This window comes from Mesoplodon bidens, assembly GCF_964165515.1.
Source record: "Mesoplodon bidens genome assembly, chromosome: 10".
Lineage (NCBI taxonomy): Eukaryota > Metazoa > Chordata > Mammalia > Artiodactyla > Ziphiidae > Mesoplodon > Mesoplodon bidens.
In genome coordinates this window covers 50,012,158-50,036,690 of record NC_138172.1, presented here as the reverse complement: position 1 = coordinate 50,036,690, position 24,533 = coordinate 50,012,158, and the positions used below count along the sequence as shown (strand labels likewise).

Here is a 24,533-nt window from a genome sequence, read left to right as displayed (position 1 = left end):
AGGAATATGATTTGTAATGATAGCGTGGATGTGCGTGTGTATGTGTATATTATCATCTATAATCTTGTTTATAGAAAAGGAAAGAATGTGCTCTTGGTGCCAAGTCCCAATTACAAATTGGAATGAGTAATTTGGAGCTGTTATTAAAATTTATCCTTGGCAAAAGGATCCTAACTAAAGAAAAGGATCCAGTAATACTGTTGAACAACAGAGTTTCCCTACACACATCTCTGATCTGACAAATGCTAGACATGAAACTATCCCTCGACCAGGAGGAAGATGTACTGTTCTATTCTGTGATTGAGTGGTGGGATGTAAGGTGAATTGTGATGTTTCTTTTTTCCCAGAATGTGTTTATTTTTGTCAATTAAAAATATGCGTGGGGGGACTTCCCTGGTGACGCAGTGGTTAAGAATCCGCCTGCCAATGCAGGGGACACGGGTTCAATCCCTGGTCCGGGAAGATCCCACATGCCGAGGAGCAACTAAGCCCGTGCGCCACAAGTACAGAAACCCGTGTGCATAGAGCCCGTGCACCGCAGTAGGAGAAGCCACCACAAGAAGAAGCCCACGCACTGCAACGAAGAGTAGCCCCCGCTCACTGCAACCAGAGAAAGCCTGCAGGCAGCAACAAAGACCCAATGCAGCCATAAATAAATTAATTAATTATTTTTTTAAAAAAATGAACAGGAGTTCCCTGGTGGTCCAGTGGTTAGGACTTAAGGCTTTCACTGCCGTGGCTCCAGGTTCAATCCCTTGTCAGGGATCTAAGATCCTGCAAGTCATGTAGCATGACCAAAAAAACCACATATATATATATATGTATATATGCCAGCACATATGAATGTACGTATACATCTATCACGTATCATATATATGTGTGTATATGTGTATCTGTGGTGAGTCGTGTGCATGTCTGTCTATCAGGCTATCTGATCACTTATTTGACTCTACTACTGAAACTGGAAATTTGTCTCCTTTGGGCTGGAACTCATCTTTCTCTGGCATTGCTGTGTCCCCCTAGAATCCACACCTCTTACCTTTTCCTAAATACCCTCTGCCAAATATGTGGTAGGAACACTTTCGTATAAGCAACCCAGAGCATATGACTACTTTGCTTCTTATGTGAATTGCCCTTGGATCCATTTCCCTGTTACCAGCACATTCATGAGCTTGTGGGGAGGAACCATACTTGGTTATATTTTTGGCCTCCCTAGAGTGGATAACAAAGGTCCTCAACAATTACATATATATATACATATATTTTGTTTTGTTTTGTTTTTTGTTTTGTTCTTTTCTTTCGGTACGTGGGCCTCTCACTGTTGTGGCCTCTCCCGCTGCGGAGCACAGGCTCCGGACGCACAGGCTCAGCAGCCATGGCTCACGGGCCCAGCTGCTCCACGGCATGTGGGATCTTCCCGGACCAGGGCATGAACCCGTGTCCCCTGCATCAGCAGGTGGACTCTCAACCACTGGGCCACCAGGAAAGCCCTACATATTTCTGAAACAATATCTACTATTCATCATATATGCTAATGTGGATAATAGAGCAGTTTTTCATCCAATGTCATATATTTGAGAATGTCCCTCATGTGTAAAACGATGATTGATAAATATCTGTCTTAAGCAATAATAAGACAAGCAATGATTTGAAATACTAAGATGCCTGCCAGTCATTTGTCTATTAAATGAAACAAAAATGAAACTTCCTTTGTCAGCACAATTGACCGGGCTCTTACTAGGAACTGAATATTTGGCAGCTGAAACCAACCCACCCACATACATTCTTGTGGTTCCCCAGATACAACCAGGACTTTTTATTTCTTCTGGCTTTAGACTCAGCTCCCATTTGGTCCATTTCTAACTCCGAACCTGCGTTGGCTGTTGTTTCTTTGCTTTGCAGGCATCTGGATGAGGGAGTCAAAGGCTCTTTCTCAAAGTTATCCCTGGACCACATCTTCATCCTTGCCAGGCAAGCCTGGGTTTGACTCTTGAGAATGATCTTCTTCCAAACGTCTTGGACTCAGCCTCCTTTTGGAAATTTCTAGCTGAAAGCTCATCTTTGGCTATTTTCTTTCAACTCAGTGCTATCCAGAGATGTCAACAGGTGTTGGCATCCCTCAAGTCCTCATTAGTGCCGTGTGTGTTGTTTTGCCATTTTGCTTTGCTTTCATCTGGCAGGAGTCCAGGAGCATGAGATGGAAGAACACGCCATCTGCAGGGACTTGACTTTGAGCCACCTTTGAGGTCTGGTCTCTTTCAAATGCTCCTGATGGGCTTCCATAACACTATGCTGTTTTTGTTTTTCACAAGACTTCTAGAATCGATTTATCCAAACTGCTTCCACCTTTCGATTAAATGCACCATGAAGTTTTTGTGTGCTGTCTAGAAACGTATCTTTGCAAGTCCTGAATCAGTCTTTGCTTATCCATAATCATCAGCTCCTTAATCATTTGATTGCTCACCTTCTAAGGACTAGGAAAGGAAAATATTTTTCCCATCATCCCCTCCCTTTCTTTTTAAATAATACCCTTCTGCCGGGTACATGGTAGCAGTGCTTTGGTATTGGAAACCAAGAGCATATGATTACTTTGCTTCTCGTGTGAACTGCCCTTGGATTCATTTCCTTATTACCAGCACATTGGTAAGCTCTTTGTGAGGAGGAGTCCTACTTAGTTTCTCGTTTTTGTTTTGCATCCCTGGAATGGATAACAAAGCTTTAGTCACCATGCAGGGGCTCGATCATTATATATTAGTAACATAATGTCTGCTGCACATTACACACATTGATGTGAGTAGTGGAGACGTTTTTCACCTAAAGTTAGGTATTTGAGGGCGACGGACGCTCTGCATTCAATCCTTTTCTCTGCCCTGGCTCAGCTCGCCACACTGGCTTACCTCTGTCACTACACTCTCTTTACCTGCTAACACCCATTCCAAGGCCTGCTGGACACGCTTCTGCAGCTCTGAAATGAAAACCTCTGCTAAGCGGAATAGTCCTAGAGCCAGTGAGTCTTTCTCTTTTGATTTTCAGCCACTGTCATTCAAACTAATTGCCTGGATTCAGTCGTAATTGCATCTGGATTGGTAAACAAGGTAGAATACCAAGAAGCCACCGTAGCCCGACTTGAAAACCAATAGTCAGTCATCCCTGCCTTCTTAGAAAATTGTTTTTGGTCTCTTCCCTGGCATCCATCTGACTTCTTTCATTTTCCTCAGTTCTCTCCACCATTCCTTGGTGAGCATAAGAATCAACCTTTTATACTACCTTCTCTTTCTAGAAGAACCTGCCATCTCTCTCTACCCAAGTGATTTCTTAGTACTTTTCACATGCGGTTATTTAGAAGTATTTCTTTCTTCTGGTCCACAGCACAATAATAATATTTTAAACAGAGGATCTAAAATTTATTGAAAATGGCATCTGAATATTTTGCTGTTATATTTTCACCCTAAATATGGTCAGTTTTTCACACTTCCTTAATTCTCACTGGGGTAAATCAAAAGTCACGGACATAGTAAAGAGCGTTTTCTTCTTAGTTTTCCATCCGTGTGTGTGTGTGTGTGTGTGTGTGTGTATGTGTGTATGAGCTTAGAGTGAGGTTGACTTTGAAATGATTTTGTGTGAAGTTGCTGTGACAATTTTTTTTAAATGTTAGGTACCTAAAATTTTCCTCTTCCCTATTAAGATACAAAAAAAGGAGGAGACAAGTAAGGATTAGAACCCCAAATGGGCTACTAGATTTTTGTAAATTGACCTGTTTTTTCATCCTTTCCCAAATTGCTGGGTTTTGCAGGGAAAAAAAAAATGGGTTGCAGATTTTAAATTCAGAAGAGTTATTTTGGAAAAAAGAACAATAATTTAAAACAATAAAATATAGCTAAAATTAGGTAACAGTGATAGGAAAACAAGTGCTTATGAAGAACATTTAAAAAAAAACAAAAACCTCTAAATTTAGTCATTGTTCTCTGACTAAAATTCTGGCACATTTGCTTTTCCATCACATCATGTTGTGATTGGTTATGAAACCGTTGTTAGAACTCCTGTGGTTCTGGCAGGTATGTTCATGAATATGCAGCATGTAAGGTTACTTGTTGTATACATACACACATACATATGTATATAAATATTTGGGAGGGTACTGAAAATTTGGGGAATGCTAAAGCTTTCATGTCAGTTCCTAACTGAGCTGCAATCAAGTCCACTGCTCTTTCGCTGTAAGCACTTTGCCCATCTTTTCCCCCATATTCTGATTCTTCTTTATTTACCAATCCTGGGGGTGATTCCACCTTGAAACATGGCTCCCACCTCTCCTAACTTCTCATGTGTTGATGAATAATTTTCAGTTACAATTGGATGTTTTTCATGGTACCTCGTTGTACCATGTACTCATTAAGCAAACTTGGATAATTCACTTAAGTTGTGTGGTATGATGGGAGGTGAATGGACCAGGGCCATTTCCTGGGTGTCTCACTGACTGCTTTGTGTATTTCTGGGCCCTCCAAACTTTGATTGTCTTGTCTCTAAAGTGGAATGAGATTGCACACCTGTGGGGCTCTTGGAAGAGAAGACCACGGATGTAAGGTGCCTGTCGCTGCGCCTTCCATATTGGAAATCCATTTCTTCTCTCCCTTACCTCCTTTCTCTCTCTTTCATTTGCTGCCCTTGTTCCTGTAATCTTCCTGGTGGGCCTTCATTTCCTCTTCTGAAGCATAGGGAGATGATACCTACCTTCCTCAGAGGCCCAGTGAGGTTCCAGTGATACTGTGTTGTAAACCATAAAATACTCCTCAAATAGTAGGAACAATAACAGTGAACCAAGCCATTATCTCAGAAGGCAAAATAATGTATATTTGCTCTGCCATGACAAGATGATTCTGTGATGGGTTTATTATGCATCACCTTCAGAATCTCTGTCCCCTCCCCTGTGTACTCCTGCTTGCGTCTATTTAGAGAAGCGAGTGAATGCATGTGGTATATCCTGGTTGTATATATATTTGTGGAACTGATAATGATTCTAAGTGGGTGACCAGCCCAGTGGAAGCAAAACAAATATATTGGTAAATAATGTGTAACTGAATGTCGCCAGAGCCGTATAAATGGAAAGCAGCCCTTATATCTCAGTGTAAGTTATCTCGCTGGTAGCTGTGAGGTTCAGGGCAGCAAGACACAGGACTTGGTGAAGATTGCTTCTCCACAGGCCTTCTGCACTGGGTGCCACTATACAGATGCACTTAGCTTTGGCAAATTGCCTTGAAGGTGATGGATTCATTTGCGGCTTCTTTAAATTGCTGTGGGCTTACGCTGTTACCTCGCTCAGCCTGATGGGTCATAAACAGTCAAGTCTTCACACTGGCAAAGGCTCCAGTGTCCTGGACTTCCCCTGCCCCATTGCTTTAGGTTCCATTTTTGAGTATCTGTCAGAGTGGTTCTTTGTGCCAAAGGAGAGCTTGAGAAGTTTACCTTGACCAAGGTGCGATTCCACTGCAGGCCAGCCCTTCGTGAATCCCGATGGAACCCCCGCCATATACAACCCCCCCACCAGCCAGCAGCCCCTGCGAAGCGCGATGGTGGCGCAGCCCCAGCAGCAACCCCAGCAGCAGCCCTCCCCGCGGCCCCAGCAGCAGGCCCAGCCACCCCAGACGCAAATGGCAGGCCCACTGGTCACTCAGGTAAGAGCTGGTGGGAAGGCAGGGAGGGGAAGTGCTCGGAGATGCAGACTAAACCAGCCTCAGCAATGCGGTGGATCAGGAGGAGGCGATATTTTCCATGGGTGCCAGCCCCATCCACTCAACTCCATAATAAAACCTGGCAGCCTACAGCCCTTGGTTGCAGGTTGACAGGACTTCAGCTGGATCCTTAAGCTTAGGTAGAGATGAGGGCCCCGTCCAGTGACTTGCATGGTGAGGCATGGTACTTGGGGAACTGAATGACAAGTCTTGTCTTAGATCTAGATGCTGCTTTTATGTGTCAAGGAGTCTGTACTGTCTTGGGGACTGAACTCAAGCCCATCCAGGCCGTTGTGTCACCTTGCTCACCCATTCCTAATGCAGATCAGGTGGCCTGGCTGCTCATTTGTCCCTTGGAGAGACATAGGGCTGTCCTCCTTTTCTAGGGCAACACATGGAAATGTTCAGAAACCTGAAGTGTTCCAGGCAGGTTGCCAGGGTGAACCTCTTTTTTTTTTTTTTTTTGGCCACAGTGGGCAGCATGCAGGGATTTTTGGCTCCTGGGCCTGCAGTGGAAGCACAGAGTCTTAACCACTGGACGGCCAGGGAAGTCCCCTGAACCTCATTTTTTTTGTTTGTTTTTTCTTACTTTTTAGTACTTGGACTATATTTTTAGACCCAGGGATCTGACCACCAACAACAACATGAAAAGTATCACAATAACTTCTTTTTTTTTAATTGAATGAAAGATTCTTTAAGTTCTATAGTGCTTTACAATTTTCAAAAGTTTCACACACAGGACTTCATATCTGAGCAGCAAGCCTCCCTCAAGGCTGGCTGGTGCTGGTCTGCCTGCTTTGGCTTCCTGTTGGTGGCTGGTGCCCCTGTCTCAAGTGCACTGAACCAGGAGGACATATGAGGGAGACGGTGGTGTGCTTCAGATGCGATTGCCTTCTGGTGGGATTTCAACCCCCAGTACTTCCCTGTTACCTGACCAGCTTTTTCTTTCCTCCAGTCTGTCCAGGGGCTGCAGCCTTCCTCCCAGTCAGTGCAATACCCAGCTGTGTCTTTTCCTTCCCAGCATCTCCTGCCCGTGTCTCCGACGCCGCAGTTCCCCATGGTACTGTATCATGTGGGGATGACTTTTCACCTGGGAGAGCACATTCACTGGTTTTACTACTTTCTTGTGCAGGGCAGGCTGACGCTGGGTGGGTGCCCTGGGCTGACTGTAAGGGGGGAGGTGGTGTATGAATGCCTCATTCTCCAAAATAATGCTTTCCTTTCTGTCATCTGTCCCACGTTTAGTGCCTCTGCAGTGGTACCCTTTTAAGAGTTTGCGAGCTAAGCGGGAATTGAATGTCCTCAGAGTTACATGTCAGGAACAGAGAGACACATGAACTTGGTGTGAGGGTTGGGAAATATCTTCAAAGTCAATATCCAGATGGTAACCGACATCACCCTGTGCTCCTGATACAGGTGTTCCCCTAGAATCCCAGTCCTCCAACGGCCTCTCATTTCTCCTCAATGTACTAGGTCCTTTTGGACAACAAGAGTGAGCATTGTCCCTGATCATCAGGCCAGGCCAGTGACTACATACTCCTTAACATGCAAATGAAACCCCACTGATGACACCACTTCTGGCTCGATTTTTGTGGCAGCCATGGGCAACACAAGTCCTTCTGCATCCTGCAGAAGGCAGAGCCTATGGTTACTGCTGGTAGACCAGATGACCCTCCAGGACAGAGCCCCAAATCCTTCTTGTCTCAGTGCCATCCTGAGGATCCCAAGCCCTCAGTGAACACAATAGTAATTTGTTTCCACTGAAAGAGGGAGATATGGGTTAAACTGTTTGCCGTCTCTAATCCTCAAGATGATTAAAATCTGTCTTCTCTTGTTAAGTTCTTTTGGTGTTCTGAACAGAGAATTCCTTTCGTTTATTTTTTCCAAATTGTTCTCCCTCCGTCTCCCATAAGGACAAGCCTGTGTCCTATGTCTGCCGCTCCCATTCCGCAGCCACTCTTGCTGATGCCCAGGTTTCTCTCCATGGCTTGCAGAGAGAGGATGTGACCACGCAGTTTGGCCAGATGAACCTGAGCCGGCAGTCCTCGGGGGAGACTCCCGAGCCCCCAGCCGGCCCTGTCTACACACCGTCCCTCCTGCCGCAGCCCACCCAGCAGCCAAGCTACGTCATCGCTTCCACAGGCCAGCAGCTCCCAACGGGGAGCTTCTCAGGCTCTGGCCCTCCCATCTCCCAGCAAGTCCTCCAGCCCCCTCCCTCGCCCCAGGGATTTGTGCAACAGCCTCCACCCACACAGGTAAGTGTGCTTTTTCTCACATCTGTGACCCAGAGCTGGTTGCTGGTGCATTTTGACCTCTGTTTCCATGTAGAACATCACCAGCTCAACTCATCTCGCTCTTCTGGTCCATACTGATATTCCCAGCCTACAGGACCCGGTCTGTCACAATCATCAGTTGTGTGAAGTCTTGGGGGCTCAGAAAGTAAGTTTAATGACACAGACCCGTGTCCCTGGTACCAGGGGAAGTGGCCCATTTTCCAGACTGCTGGTGCAGAGGCCATGGGAGAGCATTGCCCTCCAGCAGGATGTCAGCTCACTGGGGTGGTTGCCCAGGGAGGGAAAGCCTCGGGGAAGGAAGGGGAAGGCCAGCTCCTGGGGGACTTTCATCTCTCTTGCTGCTGCTCTGGAAATGTGTTGTTTCCTTTCTTATCCATTCATAAGCATTTTCTGGAGCTTTTCTGGGGCTCCTCTCTGAATATAAAGGAGGAAGCTAAGCCCCATCCACTGTCCTCTCCACTCCCCTGGGGAGCGGGGCTCCTGCACATGCTCACAGGTAGCCATTAATCATATTTAATTGACTTGAGCATGTAAGACACCACAGATCACTGATTTTTACTGTGTTCTCAAAGACTGATGATGTGTTACTCTTCACCACCAAACATCTCTGGGGCTCTGCTGGGTATCCCTTGCAGAATATTGCAAGTGATTACTGTCAAGATGTAAAATGCACAGAAGCGTTTTCTGGTCCATTTTCAAGGCATGCATATCCCAAGCAAATTCCATCCTAATTATGAAATATTGCATTGGATGAGCTGTTTAAAGTACAGCGTCACCTTCGTATCATTTGTGGTGTGGCACTGCCTTAACATCTTGAATAAATTATTTTCTTTTCCAGCTATGCAAAATCCTCCACCATGAAATGATTTTCACCCAGTTGTTCATTTTATTTTGAGTGATAATTAATAGTCCATTTTTAGTTGCTTTCTCTGTAATGTAGTAGTGTTGCTGGTAGGGTTTAAGGTGATGTTAAAAATAATTTCAAGTTACAGGAGAAAGGGCCTCATTGATATATTAATTATTTTACTAATAAATGTTTACTTTAATTATCAGGGAAAAATATTTTAACTCTTTTAGCCTAAATAGCATCTAAGTGTCACCCTTTTCTGATGTCAAAGAGAAGAGTTGGCAGAATATTTAATTGAAGACTTTTTTTAAAAAATGCCCTTCCTCGATTGAAGGAATTTCAATAATTAGTGCACTACAAGAGCAAAGACAACTCAGAGCTTTGGTGTGTCTGCAACAGAAATGCTTTCATTCCCTCTCCAACAGATTTAAAAATAGAAAGAGGGACGGAAGAAAAAAAGAAAGGGAAACAGATTCTCATGAGCAGTCTGGACATCTGTGAACTTCTTTGTAAAAGAACCACAGATAAAGGTATAGGATATAACCCACAGTGATTGTCAATTTAGTAAACATTTTAAAACTCAGTTACTCAATTATGTATAGTGTTGAAAAGAACACTTGAGATACAGTCCATGGGCATATATGGAAATACGTTATGTTTATGCAGAAAATGACCTATTTAATAACCTTAAAGATAAGTCTTGTCTGATTTGGGTGAATGCTTTCTGAACGCCCACTGGAAGGGTGAAGCAAAAATGTATGGACAAGGCAAAGAGGGAAAATAAAATAGCCATAAAATTCACAGTTCTCAAACAGGTGGCTCCTAATGTTCTTCTAAGCAGAGAATCCTTGCAGGCTGTGTACTGGAACACTTCTGCTTACACTTTAAAGAAGCTGATAGAAGAAAAGTCAGAGACCTGTAAATAAAAAAAGTAATCGATTAATAAGAAAACAGGGCTTCCCTGGTGGTGCAGTGGCTAAGAATCCACCTGCCAGTGCAGGGGACACAGGTTCGAGCCCTGGTCCGAGAAGATCCCACATGACGGGGAGCAACTAAGCCTGGGCACCGCAACTACTGAGCCTGCGCTCTAGAGCCTGTGAGCCACAACTACTGAAGCCCGCACGCCTAGAGCCCATGCTCAACAAGAGAAGCCACCGCAATGAGAAGCCCGCGCACCACAAGGAAGAGTAGCCCCCGCTCGCCACAACTAGAGAAAGCCCACGTGCAGCAACGAAGACCTATCGCAGCCCAAAATAAATAAATAAATTTCTAAAAAGTAAGAAAACAACCTTAATATAAATGACCCGAGGCAGGCAAGGAAGTCTTTCCAGGTCAGGAGACATTTGATTTGAATCTTATTGGAAGTAATTAGAGTATTTTCAATCATTCTTAGTCATTAGAAAGTGACAGAAGGTGACATGAACAATATTTTTAACATATGTCCCTTTTAAAACTGAACATCCATTTTTTGGGATACCAGCTATGTGCCAATCACTCTGAAAAGTGCTTTGCTGGGCCTCCCCATGTTTCATAATTTCATCCTCTGATTCTTTTAGGCTGGAGATCAGCAGATTTCATGACCTCCCTGTGTTTCCATTAGCAAAACAATTCAAGTTAATGATCATATTTAAAACTACCGTAAAAATGTGTTGTTGTTGTAGATGACTGTTTCATTCACTCTTGTTTCATTTAAAAAGCACAAAATTCAGCACCTTAAGACAATCACCATTGTATTGTTCACAGCCAGGTCGGCAATTTGAGCAGGACTTGGCAGCGATGGCTTGCCTCTGCCCCACATGTGGCTTGACTGGGCCTGGAAGATCCCAGGTGGCCTGACTTACATGCTGCAGTGTTGGGGTCTTGGCTGGGCTGCCTCTGTTCTCCACACGGCCTCTTTCTCCAGCTGGGTAGCCTGGACTTATCCTGGTGGCTGAGTTCTCTCCTGAAGGAGTGGAAGCTGCAAGTCTTCTTAAGGATCAGGCTTACAAGTCTCAGAAGTCATCATTTCTGTCTCATGGCATTGGTCAAAGCAAGACAGAGCCAGCTCAGATACATGGCTTTCGGGAGTAGATTTCACCTTTTCATGGGAGGAGTAATGCACACACACACATGGAGGCATGGTGGCCGTCTCTGCAGTCTACTGTACTCACATTATGTCATAAGATGACAATATTTTACGTTTCAAAATGTTACTCCATTTACAGCTCTCATTTCTTGCCATTTTTCCCTTTCTTCCACAGATGCCTGTATATTATTATCCACCTGGTCAGTACCCTACCTCAACCACGCAGCAGTACCGGCCCATAGCCTCTGTTCAGTTCAGTGCTCCGAGGGGCCAGCAGATGCCACAGACAGCACAGCAAGCAGGTACTTGGAATCCGTTTCCCATTTTCTCCTCCAACCCAGTTATTTTGCACATAAATCTCTCAGCTGTCCTCTTTGGATGAGTATCCAAGCTTGGCAATTTAAATCAGCTCATTTCCCTTCTCCAGAGAAGATAAAGGAGCATTTGATTAACTCCGTGTGGAAAAGTGACAGGTCCAAGGAGGAGAAGCCCATGTCACGCCAGCATCCCTAGCATCCCCAACATTCCTAGCATGCATGTGAAACGCGGTCTCCGTAAATGACTTGAGGATCCTCTTAGTTTTTCTGAAAGCAGAGAGCCAGCTACATCCCTATCTTCCTAGTTCATACTTTTTCCCCCCTTTTCAACCTAAAGAGACTTTTCCCCTGTTCCTAAGACTAGGGCACCACGTTAGGTTGTTTCTGTAGCATCCTAGAAAGCAGCGTTTTGAGAAGAAGGCCACTGACACTGCAGCCTGTGTCCCGATGGAACTCAGACCCTGGCTTATGGTCTGGAGGGCCACAGCCTCCTGCGGCAGCCACTGTGCAGTGGGAAGGGGGGCCGAGGCACTGTCCGAGAGTGAGTAGCAGGTCTCACAGTGAACCGGTCTCTTTCCCTACTGTGTCACACTCCCGATGGGATGCCGCGATCCCGACGGCAGCAGGAAGCCGGCAGGCCTCAGTGACCTGTGCTAGGGAGACATTTGTGTCCTTTCTGCTGCCCACACGGCAGAGAAAACTGCTGATGGTCCTGCTGAAGACCGCCTGGCTGGGGCACCCTGCCTTCCGTGAGTAGGGCAGCATGTTAGAGCCCACACTCCCATCTGCCACCCAATTTCTTCACTGGATGTATGTATGTGCATCTGTAATGTGTACAGTATGCCTGTGTGATATCTACAGGAAATGGACAGTTTTTATACATTATGACAAAAAGCACCATCCTTGCCAAGGATGAATACCAATCCCCACTAGAATATTCAATGCTGATGCTGCTGGCATTTTGTCACCTCGGAGGGGTCATTTAATTCCTCCGTGCTGGGGGTAGCTGTATATTCTTTAGTTCATCTCATGGCTTAAAGTCTGTGGGAGAAGAAGGAGACACATACAGCAGCCAACCAGACTATGTCTTATTTTCAACACTGTATCAGTTTGGGGAAGAATGTATTTTGACCTCTGAATTGGCTTTACACTTTTACAGTAATGAGAGCACTAAAGGATTTCTAATTATTCGTTACTTTAAGACAAGCATTTGGCCATATTTTCTCTGACTGTTGGAAAATGGTATTATCTCTATCATTCTGGTGGTAACTGTGCTATCAATTTAGATATAGACTCTAATAACGTGTTGTTTGCATTCTTGAACCATCTTTTTTTTTTTTCCTGCTCATGTTATCAAAGAGTTAATTTATAATCTTCTAGCTGTTGGTCCAGAGGCTATAGCAAAGTTTTCCTTTTGGTTGCCACTGCCTTTAGAAGAAGAAAGATGCCAATATCTAATTATAATGATTTTTTAAAAATTTAGTTTAGTGCCACTGTTTGAGAGTTTTCTGAAGGATATTTCAGTCTTGTGTTAGGGTATAGTTCACGTACAGGAATGCAGGTCCAGACGTGCGGGATCCCACTATCCTGTGAACTCTGGGTCTGTGTGAGGTGCTGAGAAAGTTGGATGAATATGTTAACTGGGCAACAGAATAAGGTTTAGAACAAGCCTCGGGCTCCCCACTGATTCTTCCCCGCTACCTTCACTGATGCATGTCAACCCAAGGGAGAATCCACGTGACCTTTCTTACTCTTTTTAAAACACTGTAGGGGAATTTGGGGATGCAGAAACCACCCTCCCCATCTTGGGGAGACCTAACTGGTGGCTTTTGAGACAACCCAGTGGCTCTGACTTGTCCCATGCCCCACATCACCAGGGAACTGCCACCCCGAGGCAAGTTAATGACATGTAATTAGAAGAAAGCATTCTAAGTCAGTATCTTGCTCAAAATAGCAGCCAATGCTTCAGGTGTCAAGGAAGTGAGTGGCAGCTAATGTGCCTCTGAGGGTGGGGAGCTGAGAAATGCAAAATGATACATGCACAGTATCTTCCCTGAGAGTGATGACATCAGCATACACATGTAGACCCTTGTGCTCCTAGTGTGGTGGCCATCACAGCTTACATCAGGCCTCAAATTCCCCTGTGGTTTCCACCTCTGCTGAATTTACTGAGTGTTTGGGAAGGCAGATCGTGTCCCCACATCTCACTGAGAATCACCTCTGCCAATAAAATCCAAGGAACACAGCTTGGCGATGGCTCTGTGATGGTAGAAGGGGGCTCTGGGCCCTACAGCTGGGAAGCTTTTCACTGAGTTTACTGACACCATCAGCAACTTCCCAAAGGGACATACATAGAGGAGTTATCTGGGGGAACAACTCCATGTCCATGGACTATCTCATAGAGGAAAGAGCCTCTTAAGCCTGTGTGTTAACCAATGTATCATAATGACATAAACATACTTACTAGTTTTGCCTTTATTTCCTGGCATGGATGATCCTATAGAACTTAACATGCTGTAACTAAACCAGCATGTTACAGAGGTAGATAACATTTAATTAATTATTCAAGTACACAGGGTGGCTTAATAGCAGAACACATTGAGAGCCTGGACTTTTGTCTCCCGGCTTACATGGGCTTCCATGTTATTTTGCAGAGCTGGTCAGTAACAAACAGCAGAGAGCAGCTGAGACATTTGTGCACAAATCACACATTGGGAAGGAAAAAAATAGCGTTCCTTTTACATCATGTCTCCAACTCCAAATTCCCTTTTCAGTTTGACTTAAAAGTGTGCTCTCTCTCTCTCTCTCTTTCTCTCTCTCTCTACATATATATGTATATAGCTTCATTCTTTGTTCTCCAAGATCTTGGACATGTCCTAAAAACAACAAAAATGAACTTGTAAAGTCCCATATACTTTCCTAAATGGGCATTTGGGAATGAATAAATCCTAATTTTGGTGTTAGAATAATACTGGTTTCATAAAATAAATTAGGAAGTGTTTCCTCCTCTTTTATTTTTTGTGTGAAATTGTGTAAAATTGGTGCTAAATCTTCTTTAAATGTTTGGTAGAATTCTCCAGTGAAACTGTCTGGGCCTGGGGATTTGCAGAAGCAGAAATTTTTTTTGCTTTTTATTTGAAGATAATGTGTGCAGCTTTTTAAATATGAATTCATTATGGTTATAAGACTATTCAGATTATCCATTTCATCTTTGCTGAGTTTTGGTAGTTTGTGGTCATTGAGGAATTGGCCCACTTCTAAGTTGTTGAGTTTATGAGTATAAAGTTGTCAGTAGTATTCCTCTATTATCCTTTTTTTTTTTTTTTGCGGTACGCGGGCCTCTCACTGTTGTGGCCTCTCCCATTGCGGAGCACAGGCTCCAGATGCGCAGGCTCAGTGGCCATGGCTCACGGGCCTAGCCGCTCCGTGGCATGTGGGATCTTCCCGGACCGGGGCACGAACCCGTGTCCCCTGCATCAGCAGGCGGACTCGCAACCACTGCGCCACCAGGGAAGACCCTCTATTATCCTTTTAATAGATACAGGATATGTTGTGATATCCTGTTCTATCTTGATATTGGTAATTTTAAATTTTCTTTTATTTTCATAAATCTTGCTATATTTATCAATTTTTATTGATCTTTGCAAAGAGCTACCTCTTTGTTTCACTGATTTTCTCTATTGTTTTATTGTTTCAATTTTATTGATTTCTCCTCTTGTCTTTATTATTTTCTCCCTTCTGCTCATTTTAGTTTTATTTTGCTCTACTTTTTGTAGTTTTTTGAGGTAGGAAGTTAGATTATTGATTTAAGACCTTTTCTCTTTTCTAATATAAGAATTTTGTGCTTTGTTTCCTTCTCAGCCCTGCTTTAGCTGTGTCCCACATATTTTTATATGCCATATTTTGATACATGTTTATATATATTTTCTTTTATTTGAGATTTTTCTCTTTGACCGGTGGATTTTTTAGAGGTATGTTGTTTAATGTGCAAGTGTTTGGAGATTTTCCTGTTGTATTTCTATTATTGATTCTAGGCTGATTCCATTATTCTCAGAAAACATACTCTGTATGATTTCAATTCTTTTAAAATTGTTGCAGTTGGTTTTATGGCCCAGGATATGGTCTATCTTGGTGAATGTTCCTTTGAGCACTTGAAAAAAATGGGTATTCCGCTGTTGTTAGGTGAAATGTTCTATACATGTCAATCAAATCCTGTTAGTTTATTTTGCTGTTAAGATCATCTGTAATTTTGCTGATTTCCTGTTTACTCATTCTGGCAGTTGCTGAGAGGTGGATATTCATGACTCAAACTATAAGACTTCCTAAAGTCCTGAAATGAATCTCAAGATAAAGGTTGCCCCCGTATCCCTGAAGTCCAAGGATCAAGGGGAGACTGTAGCTATTTGGAGCATGTTGGTCCCTTTCCCAAATAAACAAGAAATGCTTCATTCCCTAAAAGAAGCTAGAAACATTCCATAGAAGTGGTCTGGAAGGTAAAAGCCCTCTGACCAGTGAAGTTTGGGTAAGGTCTTCCTATAAGCTGCTGTCCATGTCTCTCACATGCCAGGCTTTCAGCCCTGTTGCTTAACGGCAGTAATACTACTTTAGGTTTGGGTAGAAAAATCATGTAGGTGACTGTTTACAACAGACAGTCCAACAGTTTTGCTTTCCTAATAGAGCAGATGTTTCTGTATTCTTGAATATAATGAAAATAGAACAACAGGAAGAGAACATGGATGGCTTCAGAGCAGAGCAGGAAGGGGGGAAAACATGAAACTTGCATGAGCCTTAGATTAGATTATAACTGCAGTAGATCATTTGATGTAGATTCTGAAAACTGTGGGGATGCCTCTCACCTCTGCTTTTCTAAAATCCCATTCCTCTCCCACCTTCCCCCACTCCCAACCATCTGCCGAATGATTCATTTTTGGTGAAAACCAATTTCATAGAGCATTTTCCAGGACAATGTTTTACTTTTCAAATCATAGTTTAAAAGGAAGCCATGAAAAGGAAATCTTAAAAATGCATCATATTGCAAAACTCCATGCAGCTTTTGTGGGGTTCTGCACGCCTATTTACTTCTGCTCTGCTCAGTTCTCTGGATTGGGTCCATGAGGCTCCAACCTGCCTGGTGATGGTAGAGTTGGAATCTCTTACAGGAGGCAGTGGTGGAGGTCTTCAGAAGTTTTTGAACTTTACTCACTCTTTTCACTTGTATTTAAGATAAACCTCACTTGGACTTTCTCTTACGCTCTGCTCGTCAGCCATCATGATATTTAAATAGTGGAAATAGAAATGGAAGGTAAACAGTCAGTTTTGCTAAATGAGGAAACTGAGGAAGGTCAGCCTCATACCTGATGTGAAGTCTTTCTCATCAGAGCCAGAAAGGGGACTTCTGCTACTTCAGTCTTTACAGATTTAGTAACAGATGCAGCTCTCAGACACTCAGCAGGGTTATTCAGACTGACTGAGTCTGACTTGTGAGATTTTGCCCTTGACTATATGAACTCAGAACCAACTAGCACGTGCAGGTGGTAAGGAGGGCACATGAACAGGAGTAAAAATAACATCCAGATAACTGGGAGCAGTGTTATCATCCCTCCCCATTCATAGGAGAAAAACTGGAGCTTCCCCACCTCTTAGGGCATCATCTCTCCCTGCCCTGAAAGAGAAGCTGGAAATAAACCTTGCAGCAGGCCTCTTAGTGTCCAGTTAATCAGAGTGAAGAATGATGGATGCAGATAAAGAAAGTTGCAATTTATTTAAAATATATGTAAATAAAATTTATACAAGAAGAATGGTGAGGGCAGAGGAAACCAGGTGAGGGAGTAGAGATCCTGTTTGTTTTATTTTGCTAACTAATGACAGGATAACAGTAGAATCCAGGAATCTGTTGGGGACACTCTGACCTTTGGGATATAGATTTCATTGATCCAAACCTCCATTCTATCTAGGAAGAAAACCATTTATATGTAGAAAGTTCTTCAGTGAAGAAGGTAGAATTCAAGGGGGTCAGCCTGTCAGAAATACAAATGATATAATAGGCCATTCGATTTTTCTGTTCTTCTCCAGAACAAAAATCCAAAATATCTTCTACTCTTTAGTTAGAGCAATTCAACTCCCTGTAGCTCCTTCCACACACAAATCAACTCTAGGTCTCTGAAGATTCCTTAACTAGATTTTGTAAATGCAATGTCTGCCCCCTCATCCGTTTTGGACATTTGGGGGAGGGTGACTGTAGACAGTGTGCCTCCAACTTTCAGGTATATACATAGCACCTAGGATCCTGTTCACATGTGTATTTTGATGCAGTAGTTCTGGGTGACTCCTAAGATTCTGCATTTCGAGCACACTCCCAGGTGATGCTGATATTACTGCTCTACCATCTTGCGAGCAATGTAGTAGATGGTACATTTTTAACCACGGCTATCTTGTAGACCAACTACTGACAAGAGAAAGGACCTACCGAGATTCACTCTTTGATTCAACATTATTTATATCTCAGGCATAAATCTAATACTTCATGGTCAGCATATATGATCTTATGAATTATAGCTAGTGAGTATTTAGAATAAACAGGTTAAAGCTTACAAATGCAAATCTTGAGATAGAAGATAAATAGAGCATGATTCTACTACATAGCAGGTACTCATAGGTGCTGAAAGAATGAATGATATGTGTGCCTATTTTATGGAGCATATGCTTATGAGTGAGAGAGCGGAGAATGTGGGAAAGTTTAAAACGTTAAATGAAAACCTGTCAGCCCTCGAATTTAAATATCAAAAAGAGCAAATTAATTAAATGTTATGAAATCAAGTAAAAGACAGCCTAACCAACCAATCCATGTTAACAAACGAATATACACATTTTTTTCAAAGTTCAAACACCCAAGGACTATGTCACAGATCCACATTCAGGGATATAGTATGTTTGGATTTTCATATGCTTAGCAATTTGGGAATTTCTATACATTTAAAGTAATGAGGAGCTTCCCTGGTGGTGCAGTGGTTAAGAATCCGCCTGCCAATGCAGGGGACGCAGGTTCGAGCCCTTGTCCGGGAAGATCCCACATGCCGCGGAGCAACTAAGCCCATGTGGCACAACTACTGAGCCTGCGCTCTAGAGCCCTCGATCCACAACTACTAAGCCTGCGTGCCACAACTACTGAAGCCCGCACACCTAGAGCCCACACTCCACAACGAGAGAAGCCACCACAATGAGAAGCCCGCGCACTGCAACGAAGAGTAGCACCCGCTCACCGCAACTAGAGGAAGACGCAACGCAGCCAAAAAAATAATAAAGTAATGATACTTCCATCAAAACTCATTTTATGTGACTAGTTTTTTTTGTTTGTTTGGTTGGTTTTCTTTTTTTTTTTTTTTGGCTGCATTGGGTCTTCATTGCCGCGCGCAGGCTTTCTCTAGTTGTGGCGAGCGGGGACTACTCTTCGTTGCGGTGCGCGGGCTTCTCATTTCTGTGGCTTACCTTGTTGTGGAGCTCGGGCCCTAGCTTTCCTTTACTCATTTTAGTTGCCTTCTGAATGCACAATGATGGAATGGATTGGGTGGCATTCCTGGCAGGAAGATAGCATTATCTGTGACCCGTGTATATTTGAAAAAGGACAAAAGCCTCTGTTCCTGATAGGAAAAGCAACGTCTTAGCTTTTTATTTCTTTTAGGAGTAACATTTTTTGTTGCAATAGAATGTTGTTCATATTAACAGCTCCTAGTGAGCAAGAGGATTGCTGCCTCTTCACTGTTGCTCTGAAACACATTTGGGATGGGGCAGAATGTACCTTAATGGAGTCTATAAATTTATCTAATCAGTGCAGTTGAGTAAACTTGACAGTGAATTCTGTATTTTTAGCCTGACTTATTAAGCAGTCATTGTCAATGTAATTGAGAGGGATTTTATCTTCAAAAACCTTTTCTCTGTCTTTGTTCTTAGGATGATATTCTTCACCTTGACTTCTTTCCCTCTTAGGATTGGCTCAGATGAGGAGAGGGAGCATTAGAGATCAGAGATAAAGAAAGAATGTGGTACACCAGTGTGACCAATAAGAGATGTTCATTTATAGACAGTGGGATCTTCTCTTTTTATCTTAAAGTACCTTCCCAAATTTGATGATTTTTTTTTAAAAGAACTATTTGCCTAATTACCCTGCCTATAATTTCCATACATTTTAATATTTTAAATCCCATTAATCTCTATTTTTTTTTTTTTAGTTTGAGAAAGAATATATAACTGATAATCACTCAGAGAAGCGATGCAAAATGTTTTACACTTGACAACTCTAAGGAGGTGATTGCACTTTGGATGTCTGCATTATTATGTTCCTAAAAGCAGAGGTAAATTATCAAAGAGTTACAGGAGGGTTTAATTGTCTGATTTCTGTTAACATCAGTGGACGTCACATGGATGAATCCTTGCGGAACACGCTGTCCTGAAAATATTGGTCTGGAAAAGGTTTCTATGGAAATGTTCCTGTGTTTCTTTCATTAATTGGTCTAATTATTCCACTTACAGAAATGGGAATGAGAAGTACTAAGCTGGGATTATGAGAAAGATTAACACTGTTAGGAGCATTAATAGGAATTATGCTATTTTTAGGTCTGAAAATCTTACAGGTTCCCAAAACAATATAGATGGCCAGGTCCCTCTGTCTCCTAGGAGGTTATGGTAAAAGAATTTATTCAACGTGTTTGAAATCGTTAGTTTAACACTTTGCATTTTATATACCTTTGGTGTTAATATACTCATTTGTTATGCAGTTAAGCGCTACGGGATGGTTAGGATTTCTGCTTTTCTGTAAAGATAGGAAGTAAGACAGATCATAGCATTATCTGTTTTTTCTTTTTTTAAAAATCTGTTTCCTGGGCTTCCCTGGTGGCGCAGTGGTTGAGAGTCCGCCCGCCGATGCAGGGGATGCGGGTTCGTGCCCCGGTCCGGGAGGATCCCACATGCCGCGGAGCGGCTGGGCGCGTGAGCCATGGCCGCTGAGCCTGTGCGTCCGGAGCCTGTGCTCCGCAGTGGGAGAGGCCACAGCGGTGAGAGGCCCGCGTACCGCAAAAAAAAAAAAAAAAAAAAAAAAAAAATCTGTTTCCTTTGTCTTACACAACAGAAAGTGGAAAGCATAGCTTGTAAGGTGGCAAGAAAAGCATACAAATACATGTGTTTTTGAAAACTCTTAACATCTTTCCTAAGAGAGATATAATTGTCCTAAGAGAGAATCTGAATGCATTAGAAAAATCCAAAGAACCCAAACTGCTTGTTCCAAAGTGTCAGTTACCTGATGGTTTAACCAAAGTAAATTAAGAGAAGTTAAGATGTTTTGTGCCATGTGTAGTCTTGACCCTCCCTTTTTGTTCTGCTCTTTTTATGTCTTGTGAATTCGTTGCCAACAATTTCTGCCGTCAGCTGTCACCTAGATCTATGGATGACCTCATTTTTCAGCCCCACTTTTCTTTAGAAACATTTTTTTAATTCCTCAAGGTCTCTATTTCCTCCCCATCCCCAAATCTGTTTTCTTATTTTATTTTCTATCTTTAATTCTTAACTCTACACAGTTTCCCTCCTTCTCTCTCTCCCTCTCTCGTTTCTTTTCCTTTTTCTTTCTCCTTATATTAAATAAGATTTTCCCTCCAAACTCTGGGTGCTTGGTACCTTTCATCTCATGTGTTCATTGTCTGCATTTTCCCCTTTATTTTTTTTTAAAGTCTTCATTGAATTTGTTACAATATTGCTTCTGCTTTATGTTTTGGTTTTTTGGCCACCAGGCATGTGGGATCTTACCTCCTCCACCAGGGACTGAACCTGCACCCCCAGCATTGGGAGGCGAAGTCTTAACCACTGGACCGCCAGGGAAGTCCCTTCCCCTTTATTTTAATTTATCAGTCTCATTTCTTTCCACCCTACACATCCCTCTCCATTAAGAGATAGGACACTGCATTCTTTCAGACATTCACAATCTAGCATTCAGATGATTAAGAAGAATGTTCTAGATTTTCCCAACCTTCTGGAAGCAGAGCATGGAAAGTACTATGCTATTTTTTGTCCCCATTGCTGTCCCTAAAGCCAGCATCAAGTTAGCCCTCAGGGTTTGACTCCACTTAGAAATCTGTGGTGATAAAACAGTGAAGAGCATCTTGAATTATGTTATTTTTATCTTGCTTCCCAGATTCCAAGCTGCCATGGTATCTACAAAAAAAATGATTAGGCTGGTATTTAAATTTGTCATTTCCAAGGGGTTTACTATTGCTTAAAATTATTGATTTTTTTTCTAACTTTGAATTGAAAACAGTGTGCAGATCACTAAATTCAAAGGACACTACCTCCAAGTAAGTAGCCGTGAAATATGTTCCTTTCTTTTTTCCACTGTCTTCAGATGTGACCATTTTCTGTAGGGACACCAATATCAATTCAGCCAAGCCAATCAGCATGGATGTACTTTATTCACGACATCCTAGTTTGCCTCTTCCCTGGACCAGCAGCGCAAGAACAAAATTTTAATCACCCCCTCCAGCTCTGAAATGCCACTGGCCCTTCTGTCCAAACGATGGCATATGAACATGATAGTTCTGGGTCTAGACAGCAACCCAGGAAGGCTGCAGGATTGTAGGAGCCTCGAAAGTTAATATAATTCTCAAAGAAGCACAGTGGCTCCCATACCATCTTTAAAGCAGGTGGAGGTCGCATGCTTACATGTAGGGTCACTAGTTCAGTTGTTACAGCCTGATTCCATGGCAGAGGCATTTTTGCACAGCTGTTCATTGGAAGAGCAACATGCAATAGGCTTCACACTCATGATCTTGTTCAGGTCCCTGAAGAGGCCACAGCCCCACTGTGTGGTTTCATCCAGGTGCACTTCACAGTTGTCAGCCCATCTTCCCTGGCTGTAGCCAGGATTTTGATGCCCTTCCAGGACCGCCACCAATCCCTAATTGCCCACTGACATCTTCTCCCTGATTCCCACACCATTTCCTTGAAGGCACCTAGAGACTTAAAATTTCATTTTTAACGTTTTCTCAGATGCTCTTACTCTGTCATTTTTTGTTTTTGTTTTTGAAGTAGGTCCAACACCGTTGCACTTTTTATGAGCCATTGTGGGTCATAACTGTTTGAGAACAAAAAATAAATGGCAGAAAGAGGAGTTAGAATAGAGCCCCCAAAATGCAAGATACTGCAGTGGAGTACACATTTCGAGGCATTGTAAGAAAACGCAGTAGGCTATGTCAAACTAGCTCCAAGTGGGTTTGTGTGTATTTCTTTCCCAAGGAAAACAGTTTATATAGATAAATGTCACTCTAAGTACTCATCTTTGCATGGATGGTGTTAACCAGACTGTGGGGTATTACATGATAGAGGTCAGAGGGCTTGAGATACTCTTTAGTGAATTTTGATGAACACCTTGATTTCCCCGGTTGAGACCACCTAGATCTATTTTGGAGGAAAGGCTCAGTTTTTACTGGGGAGATGAGTCAAAGAGAACAATCCAAGGCCAAAAAAAAAGAGAGTAAATCTCCTGCCTAGCTGAAAATTGTGGCAATTTTCAGTCCTAATGTAGTAATTTTTGTCATTTTATTTAGAATATGAAACTTTTTATAAGTTGTGAAAACAACACAGTACTTACAGGGAAGGAATTTTTTTTTAATTTATTTATTTTTGGCTGCGTTGAGTCTCCATTGTTGCACGTGGGCTTGCTCTAGTTGCGGTGAGTGGGGGCTACTCTTCGTTGACGTGGGCAGGCTTCTCATTGCTGTGGCTTCTCTTGTTGCGGAGCACGGGCTCTAGGCGTGTGGGCTTCAGTAGTTGTGTCGCATGGGCTTAGTTGCTCCGCGGTATGTGGGATCTTCCCGGACCAGGGCTCGAACCCATGTCTCCTGCATTGGCAGGCGGACTCTTAACCACTGCGCCACCAGGGAAGCCCAGAATTTTTTGAAAGACACAAAAACTCCATGCTAACAGAACAATGATTTTTTTGCCTTTTTTTTCCTGCGTTTGAGCTTATATATATGCATGTTATAGGCACATAATCATAGATCATGCCACTTTCTTATTAATACAATGTTTTTATTTATTGAAAACACATTATTTTATACAGGCATGTAAACTGATTCTCATAACAGTTCTGAACACTATATTTCTATGCAAAACTGTATTTGCAGGTGACATGCATGTTTAAATAAGAAAATTCAAGACAGTCTACAAAACAGCTACTAGAACTAATAAGTGAGTTTAACAATGTTGCAGAATACAAGGACACAATATAGGAATTAATTGTATTTGTATATACTGGCAGCAAACAAATGGAGAATTTTAAAATGTAATTGTAATAATATGTGGCATAATTTTAATAGCAATAATGAATCACCCTGCTCCCAACCTTGTAGGTCCAACCTCGTCTCATTCATTCAGGACTACTTAGGAGAACCCCAAACACTCGGAAATATCTCGCACAGTAACAGCAGTTTACAACGTGGAATGTTTCCCAGAGCAGCCCTTGCACTCCTGGTTTCCTGTTTAATAAGAAAGTACACGTGGTGGCAGAACAAAAGCTTTCAAATCTTTCATTTATCTATCTTCTTTAACGTCCATATCCCAGGACTGTTTCATAACAGACTGTTGTTATTGGCTTCGCTTGTTCTCTCCCCAAACAGGGAGGACTCCACAGAAAGTTCAGGGTATTTCTCTGCCTTCTGTCAGGCACTCATGTCTTTTTAATTTCCCATTGTTAAAGCGACAAAATTCAAGGAGCTCATACTCTTTGGGTTGGAGTCTACCTCAAGAGTCTCTGGGAATGTGCCACACGGAGGAGAAGGTTTCCTTGGCAACAGGAATGTGGGGGAAAAAACATGGAAACATTTGCTCCCTCCCTCCTTCCCTGGGGCTCCTCAGCACTGCTGTTTGTCAGGCATAAAAACTACACTTGTCCTCGCTGTCAATTCATTTAGCCATTGACCCCACTACCAACCACTTGCTGTTTTCCCATTCATGAAAATAGGTCATCTGTGAAATGGACACTTTCATTATTGCCTTTAGCTGGTCTTTTCTAGACATCCAAATAGAGAAAGGGAAATTGGGTTTTTAAGAAGTGTGTGTGTGTGTGTATGAATGTGATTGTCCAAATAAACTGAATTTAAATGACTGAGTGGTAGCACTTATTTTTACATTTATTTTCAGTTCTGAAATTTGCATAATAGGCATTTTCCAAACTCTGGCAGGATGTAATGGCATATCTGGTGACTACTGTGAAAATTAATGTATTAATTTGGCAGAACTTAATGA

The 24,533-nt window shown here is 42.6% G+C and overlaps 1 protein-coding gene across 1 annotated transcript in view; it reads left to right on the top strand.

Moving 5' to 3' along the window:
* Positions 1 to 24,533, top strand: part of ARPP21 (cAMP regulated phosphoprotein 21) — a 119,488-nt gene that overhangs the window by 50,903 nt on the left and 44,052 nt on the right. The window contains exons 15-18 of the mRNA XM_081246596.1: positions 5,488 to 5,669; positions 6,682 to 6,786; positions 7,721 to 7,981; positions 11,108 to 11,234. Coding sequence (XP_081102722.1) covers positions 5,488 to 5,669; positions 6,682 to 6,786; positions 7,721 to 7,981; positions 11,108 to 11,234 — 675 coding nt within the window. The remainder of the gene's footprint in view (positions 1 to 5,487; positions 5,670 to 6,681; positions 6,787 to 7,720; positions 7,982 to 11,107; positions 11,235 to 24,533) is intronic.